This window comes from Mus pahari, chromosome 10 (genome assembly GCF_900095145.1).
Source record: "Mus pahari chromosome 10, PAHARI_EIJ_v1.1, whole genome shotgun sequence".
Classification (NCBI taxonomy): Eukaryota; Metazoa; Chordata; class Mammalia; order Rodentia; family Muridae; genus Mus; species Mus pahari.
Window position 1 is genome coordinate 1827048 of NC_034599.1, and position 8840 is coordinate 1835887.

Genomic DNA, 8840 nt, shown 5'->3' on the forward strand with positions numbered 1-8840 from the left:
TGTTTGGGAGACTATTAATGACTGCTTCTATTTCTTTAGGGGATATGGGACTGTTTATATTGTTAATCTGATCCTGATTTAACTTTGGTACCTAGTATCTGACTAGACAATTGTCCATTTCATTCAGGTTTACTAGTTTTGTGGAGTATAGGTTTTTCTACTAGGATTTGAATATATATATATACATATATATATATATATATATATATATATATATATATATATATATATATTTGGATTTACTCAGATTCTGTTTTCTCTCTCCCTTTTCAATTCTGATTTTGTTAATTAGGGTACTGTAGTTAGTCTTGCTAGGGATTTAACTATCTTGTTGATTTTCTCAAAAACCGCTCCTAGTTTGGTTGATTCTTTGCATAGTTCTTCTGGTTTCCACTTGGTTGATTTCAGCCCGGAGTTTGATTATTTCCTGCCGTCTACTCTTCTAGGATGAATTTACTTCCTTTTGTTCTAGAGCTTTTAGGTGTTTTGTCAAGCTGCTAGTGTATGTTCTCTCTAATTTCTTTTTGGAGGCACTCAGGGCTATGAGTTTTCCTCTTAGGACTGCTTTCATTGTGTCCCATAAGATTGGGTATGTTGTGGGTTCTTTTTCATTAAACTCTAAAAAGTCTTTATTACTTTATTTCTTCCTTGACTGAGTTATCATTGAGTAGTGTTGTTCAGCTTCCATGTGTATGTGGGTTTTCTATTACTTATGTTGTTATAGTCCATGGTGATCTGATAGGGTGCATGGGATAATTTCAGTATTTTTGCATCTGCTGAGGCCTGTTTGGTGACTGATTGTATGGTCAGTTTTGGAGAAGGTACCATGAGATCCTGAGAAGAATGTATATCCTTTATTTTTGGATAAAATGTTCTGTAGATATCTGTTAAATCCATTTGTTTCATAAATTCTGTTAGTTTCAGTGTGTCTTTTTTTAGTTTCAATTTCTAGAATCTGTCCACTGATAAGAAAGGGGTGTTGAAGTCTCCCACTATTATTGTGTGAGGAGCAATGTGTGCTTTAAGCTTTACTAAAGTTTCTTTAATGAATGTGGATGCACTTTCATTTGGAGCATAGATGTTCAGAATTGAGGGTCATCTTGGTAAATTTTATCTTTGATGAGTAAGAAGTGTCCCTACTTATGTTTTTTGAAAACTTTAGGTTGAAAGGTGATTTAATTCTACATTAGAATGGCTACTCTAGCTTGTTTCTTTGGACCATTTTCTTGGAAATCTTTTTTCCAGCCTTTTACTCAAAGGTAGTGTCTGTCTTTGTCCCTGAGGTAGGTTTCCTGTATGCAGCAAAAAGTTGGGTTGTAAACAGTCTGTTACTCTATGTCTTTTTATTGGTGAATTGAAAGAGATCTTAAGAAAAAATCATTGTTGCTTCTTGTTATTTTTCTTGTTAGAGTTGGAATTCTGTTCATGTGGCTATCTTCTTTTGGTTTGTTGAAAGATTAATTTCTTGTTTTTTTCTCAAGCTTAGTTTCCCTCTTTGTGTTGAAGTTTACCCTTTATTATCATTTGAAGGACTGGATTTGTTGAAAGATACTGTGTAAATTTGGTTTTGTCATGGAATACCTTGCTTTCTCCGTCTATGGTAATTGAGAGCTTTGCTGGGTATAGTAGCCTGGGCTGGCATTTGTGTTCTCTTAGGGTCTGTATCACATCTGTCCAGGATCTTCTAGCTTTCACAGTCTCTGGTGAGAGGTCAGGTGTAATTTTGATAGGTCTGCCTTTATATGCTACATGACCTTTTTTCCTTACTTTTTAATATTCTTTCTTTGGTTTGTGTATTTGTTATTTTGATTATTATGTAACAGGAGGAATTTTTTTTTCTGGTCCAAACTATTTGGCATTCTATAGACTTCTTGTATGTTCATGGGTGTCTCTTTAGGTTTGGGAAGTTTTCTTCTATAATTTTGTTGAAGATATTTACTGTCCCTTTAAGTTGTAAATCATCCTTCTTGTCTATGCCTATTATCCTTAGGTTTGGTCTTTTCACTGTGTCCTGGATTTCCTGGATGTTTTGTGTTAGGATCTTTTTGCATTTCGCATTTTCTTTGATTGTAGTCTCAATACTTTTTATGGTATCTTCTGTACCTGAAATTCTCTCTTCTATCTCTTGTATTTTGTTGGTTATGTTTGCATCAATATGTTCTGACTGCTTTACTAGGTTTTCTATTTCCAGAGTGGTCTCCCTTTGTGATTTCTTTTTTGTTTCTACTTTCACTTTTAGATCCTGGGTGGATTTGTTCAATTCTTTTACCTGATTGTATGTGTTCTCCTGTATTTCTTTAAGGGAGTTATTTATTTCCATCTTATAGTCCTCCATCATCAGAAGTGACTTTAGGTCCATATCGTACTTTTCAGGTGTGATGGTATATCCAGAGAGTTTGGTTCTGATGATACCAAGTAAACTTGGTTTCTGTTGCTTCTCTTCTGATGCTTGCCTCCTGCCAAATGCTTGCTGCCCTCAATATATCTGATTGGAGCCTGTCCTTCCTATAATCCAGGTTGATTCAGAGCACCTCAGAGTACAGCTTTCTCAGTTACCTTGTGATTCCAGGATCCTGTGATCCTGAGATTCTGGGAGTGTCAGAGTTCTTAGTAGTTATGCTTCCTCTGAGACCCTGATTTCCTGGTGTGACCAAGCTCCTGGGATCCTGGGATCCTGGAATCCTATGATCCCTGTCCTGTTACAGAGCCTGGAAGTGGTAACTCCTTTAGGGACCATGGGGTTGTCTGCTGTGTTCATACCTAGATAGACCAGCACAGACCAGAAGGAACCCTAACCACTGTTCAGTGGGGGGCTCCTGTGTCCTTGCTCCTTCTGTCACATGCCCCTCATGATTGTTTGGGACCAATGTTGAGTTCCACTCACCAGTGGCTCCTGTGGCATGGAGAGTTCTCTGGGGACTGTGGAACTGCCTGCTGACTTTGCACCCAAGGTGACCCGGAGCTAGCACTGACTAGAGGGAACTCGGTTTGGGTGGGTTTCCTGTGTCCTTGTGCCTGCTGGCACAGGCCCCTCACTATTGTTTTGGAACAGATGTTGCATTCCACTCACCAGTGATCCTAAGACCCTGGGTGTAGAGAGTCCTCTGGGAACCGTTGTACCGTCCACCGAGTTTGCACCCAAGGTGGTCCAGTGCTGGTGATGACGAGAAGGAACCTCTCTAACTCTTTCTAAACCAAAAACAAAACAACCTCCCCACAAAATGTCAAGTAAAATAAATCAAACTAGAAAATAAAAAAAAAATAGAAAGAAGTACAAAAAACATATGCACACAAATAAAACTAATATAAAAATAAAATTAAAAGCTATAATATAATCAAAATATAAGTAATATAAACAAAGCGATATGGAACAAAATGTCAAAATATATGCACTTGAATTTATTTTGTACTGGACACTGACAGGTGGGCATATGATGAGCCTCAAATGTGGTTTGTTTATCCAATGAAAGTCCATTGGAGAAAACTAATTTTTAAGTCTTATGATCTACTAGTAGAATAAGTAGTTCATTATTTATTATTATTATTAGTTGGTAACAATGTTGAGACAGGTTCTCCCTATATATCCAAGGCTGCCTCATATCTGTAGCCATCCTTCTTTCTCAGTTTTCCCAGTTTGAGAATTCTGATGCGAACATCATTACACCTATTAGTTTCTATAGCTTTCATAAAATGCTTGAAGTTCCTGTTTATAAGACACAATCTGTTTCTCTAGAATTAGATGCTTCCATTTTTTTTTTCTAGAATTCTTAATATTTTATAGAACAAAAGTATAGAGGGTAACTTTGTTTCTGATCATAGTAAAACTTAGGTTACTTGTGGACATTGAATATGATGTTATCCATGGCCTATTACACACCACACACACACATATGTATATATATATATATATATATATATATATATATATATATATATATAATTTTAAACTCTTTATCCCCTACTATTGATCACCACCCATTCAGGACTGTTCTTCTTTTTTTGAATATAAAAGTCACTAAAACAGAGGACTAAAGATCAGGCTGAATGATGCTTCAACACTAACCTGAGTTTTATTTACATTATCAAAGTGTGAGATGACATTTATAGACTATCATCCAAGACCAACATCTCTTCATCTCTTCTATATAATAGAAACACTTTAAACACTGTTTTTTCTCTTTTCTGTGTCCTAAAACATCTTATTAGTATCTTTTCAAGTATTTCTTCACCAAATAACATGGAACACCATATGCTGTTATAAAAGACTGTCTCTGATATGTGAGCTGCCATGTTCTGTTTAATTTATAGTATTTTTATGATTTGATCAATTAATAGCTAAGTTCTCTGTGTATAGGGTGTCTTACTAATATCCTTTTCACAAAGATTTTTCTTTTGACATTTTTGGAAAAATATTCATCTAAATTAATTGGTGCAATGACAAATAAGCAAATTTTTATTGTTATAGAGCCTATGACATGGGTGAGTATGTATTATCTTAATTTGTATACTTTATAGCAACTTGTTAATGAACTAATATTATCTTATATTTAGTTGTTAAGATCATAAAATAAGTAATATTATTACTGTACAGGCTTACCATGAAGGTCTGGTATATCAATATGCACAAAAATCTCAGTCTACACATTTGTACCTCACTGTGGTTTTGGTGTGTTTTATTGCTTTTTTGGGGGGGTGGGATGGGTGCTTCCATATTTAATCATAAGTGTACAGTAATGTTAAACCTATTGAGATAACTGATATAAGGTAATTTTTATGTATTATAATTTCTATATGTCTTTTTGCAGAATAAATGCCCAGAAAATGCTGAAAAGAACATATAAGACAATAAAGAAAATAAGCATTGTGATCTGGGCCAAATTCCTTGTTTACTGTGTAGATTAAATATTCTTTGACTATGCCATTTTGATGTGAAAGTTATTTTGACATTGTAACTAAGTAATTCATATGGTAAAGTTAAGTGAGAATTACTTAATTATTCTGTCTTTCTATATACTTCATACTCAAATCTTGTTTTTAAAACTAAATTTAAAAATGGTACTTTTTTGGTACTTAAAAATATCTCTATTTTACTACCCTATAAAAATGTATTCATGCTAAGGAGTAATATATAACTCTTAATTTTGCTATACTGGAATATTAATATTTTTAATATATTGAATTCTAATTTCTATTTATGAACAAAATGAAATAATAAGAAATTTTGATGCATTTATAATTAATGCTTATAAATAAATCATTAATGTATTTAAGCACAAACACATGAGTATAATAAAAGTTTAACATGATTAGAATAAAAAGTATACTGCTTTAACTGAACTAAACACAAAGGAGTGACTCTACACACTAGTGAGAAGAATTTCTTGTCTTGACAAGAGCTTTGCCTTCCCCCAAAAGTAAACATTCTCTTCAGGACTGACCAAGAGATTGGTAAAAATCAAACCAATGAATGACCAATGCTACACAATAAAGAGAAGCATCTACTGAAGAGCCTGCAGAGTGGTGCCCTAATAAGCATAGACTGCTGCATATTGCAAGGTTAGCCCATTTCTCCAGGTGCAATGAAACTGCTGCATATATTGCAAGGTTAGCCCATTTCTCCAGGTGCAATGAAATAGGCATGTAGATTCTTGGTAAATGGGCAAAAAGTTTGTTTTTTAGAAATGTTGTTAGATAACAAAGACTAAGTTGATTTCAAGCTCTACATGGCTTGTAGTTGAACAAGTCTTTTGTCTCTGACAGAAAACAACCCCCCTGACAAACCACTTAAGGTGTTGGAACAGCTGGGCAAAGAATTCCTTACGGGGTACCTAGAAAAAGTGGTACAAAGCAATGTACTGAAATTAAACGAGGAAGAGAAACAAGAATTTAACAATGCTGAACGCCGTGACAAGCGTTGGGTTTTGGTAGATGCCATGAAAAAGAAACCCAGCAAAGTAGGTGAAACGCTTCTCCAGACATTCCTCAATACGAACCCAGGCAGTAGCCATGGTGAAGGTAAGAGCAGAATGCACTGTGAACAGCAGCTCAGGGTGCTCATGATCCATTCGATTTTCTGGCCCAACACTTGCTTTGGTCTTCTAATATTTGTGTCACTATCATTTTTCTCTAAAATAGATAATCCTTTTGAAAGTGTGTTGACTTTCATGGGTAGGTCCCTGTTTCTATGTGCTAAAAAAGCTAAGTTCTTTGTTCAAGCTATTTTGAAAAATAGCTAGTCACCTGACAATTATAAAATGGAACACTAATCCTAAAGTTTATAAATTTTGTAGTTCTCATCAGTTTTAGCTTATGGAAAATGGGAGCATTCTAATACTGTCTCTCATGCTTTTCCAAAGCTAGAAAGATAGTCAAGCCATGAACATAACTTCCCAAATGTTGGCTCTCATCCAAGGTAATTTTCTGGACTATATACTCACTGAGCACTGCCTGCATAGTTAATACTTCTGAGTACATGTTCCATTTTTTTTTTCATGAAGTGAACACATGTAAAACTTAACAGTCTTCTGCCATTAAGTCAGTTAGATGCTTTCCCACAAACTGAAGGAATCTCAAGCATAAAACTAAACTAAAAAAAATATTATACCCAATAAAGATCAGAATTGGAGGAAGGTGTTCAAAATGCTTTTAGTAATTTCAGGAATAATACTAATGTCCAAACTCTGAGCCTAATTGAATTAAATTAAATGTTCAACAGAGAAGAGGCACAAGGTGGCACTCTCTTGAAGAATCCTGGGCTTTGTCTGTACTAGATTCTCCAGAGTGACCCCAGGACAGCATGAACGCACTGGTCCAGGACCATAGGAGAAAGGAATGTTAGAATAGGTCTAGCTCTGGCTAGTCATTTGCATATGGATTTTATTCTGAAAGACAGGCAGAATCCAAGATTTTTGTCTATTACACTGAACTTATTTGTGCCAGGAACTTTTAGTCAGAGAGTAGCAGTTGAAGTTCTATTGGCCAAGGATTACATATATGTCTTATCTAAGAGGAATTCCTTACTTGTTATATTAATTAATAGGGTTTCTTATCAGTTTATAGGAATCAAAAATTAAAAATTTATCGAAATTCCTATTGTTTTAAAATTTCTTCCCCTCCAAGACAGTAGCTAGGAGTCAATTGTGCATAGTAACACATGCCAAATTGGCAAAAATCTGTGATGCATTTCACTGAAGAGTATGAGTATTACTAAAATTATGTTCTTGTTTTTCCTTTTATTTTATATGATATTAGAGAAGCTAAACTGGAATATTAATTGAAGTAATTTTTAGTAGATAACACTCTGGTAAGTAAATTATTTGATAAAGATTCAATTGAAATGAACAAGGATGAGGATTGAAATAAATGAACAAGAGTAAAATCATCAGAAATTTAAAGTTGTTGAATATGGAAAAGTCAGGTTTGATCCCAAATTACAATGTTCCCCCAAGAATTACCAGAACTCAGGGTCTCATTGTTGGACTGTTCTGCTTTTCACCTCAACCACCTCCTTCCCCTATCTTAGTTGTGCAATATCCTGTGCTATTGATTACCTATACTGATTGTTATATATCAAAGCACCATCTTCACTTAGTTTTCTTCTAGATCATTCTGCCCAAACAACAAATGAGGTATCTAAATCAGATTGAAACATTTACATCATGTGATGTATTTTACAGGTAATCTGGAAATAGAGGAACCAGAAGAATCATTGGACACTCTCAAACTTTGTTCCCCCGAAGAGTTCACAAGGCTTTGCAGAGAAAAGACACAAGAAGTACTGGCCTTTGTTGTTGAAATAGAGACACCAAAACTATTGTTCATACTAAAGACAATTCCTTAAACCTTTGAGCCCAAGAGATGGTGTTATAACTGCTATAGGTTTTGATTTTGATTATGAGCAAAGTCAATTTGTCTTTTAATGCAGTGATAAAAATCATGGTATTAATTATTTTATTTATTTTTTCTCTCCTATTCATGAATTATGAAAATTTTATCTGTAGTCATGGTATCAAAATATCTATAAAACAACACAGTTGACTAATAATTACCTGTATGCTGGTTTAAAAAAGCACAAATACTGAAGAAGGTTTATTATTACAGTATATAGTATATAATATTGATATAGTAAAACTGGTATCACAATAATATTAGTAAATGCAATTTGTTTTATAATTTTCTTGACATGAAAAAAAAAATCTATAAAATCTTTGGATTTTATAGCCAAGCTAACCATTACATTCTAGGGAAATTTGACTAGATACTAGAGAGGAGTGTAGTAATTATCCTGGGTTTTTTAAGACATGTGTAACTATCCCAGTTATATTCCTGTTCTGTCTTTAGCACTTGAGAAGGACACAGACAATATCTTTCGCTTATATTTTGAGGGAGAAGGAAGCTATATAAGACCTTCAGAAATCAATTCTTATGATAGTCAATTAGCCTTTCAAAAAACCCAAGTACTCCAAATTCATTGTACGTCTAATTTATACAGATTTACCCAATAAAGGAGGCCAGTGGTCGAACACGAAAGGCTCTTATCATATGCAATACAAAGTTCAAACATCTCTCACTGAGGTATGGGGCTAACATTGACATCATTGGTATGAAAGGCCTTCTTGAAGAGTTGGGCTATGATGTGGTGGTGAAAGAGGAGCTTACCGCTGAGGTAAGAGTCACTGCAACATCCTATACTGGGAACACGAAGATTTTATTCACAGATGAGCATTGTAATGTTAAAGAGAAAATCAGGTGAAGGTGTGTGTGTGTGTTTGTGTGTGTGTGTGTGTGTGTGTGTGAGAGAGAGAGAGAGAGAGAGAGAGAGAGAGAGAGAGAGAGAGAGA

General features: G+C 34.7%; 1 protein-coding gene across 1 annotated transcript in view; it reads left to right on the forward strand.

Moving 5' to 3' along the window:
- Positions 1–8840, forward strand: part of Casp4 (caspase 4) — a 27499-nt gene that overhangs the window by 7585 nt on the left and 11074 nt on the right. The window contains exons 2-4 of the mRNA XM_021207366.1: positions 5761–6015; positions 7677–7774; positions 8492–8665. Coding sequence (XP_021063025.1) covers positions 5761–6015; positions 7677–7774; positions 8492–8665 — 527 coding nt within the window. The remainder of the gene's footprint in view (positions 1–5760; positions 6016–7676; positions 7775–8491; positions 8666–8840) is intronic.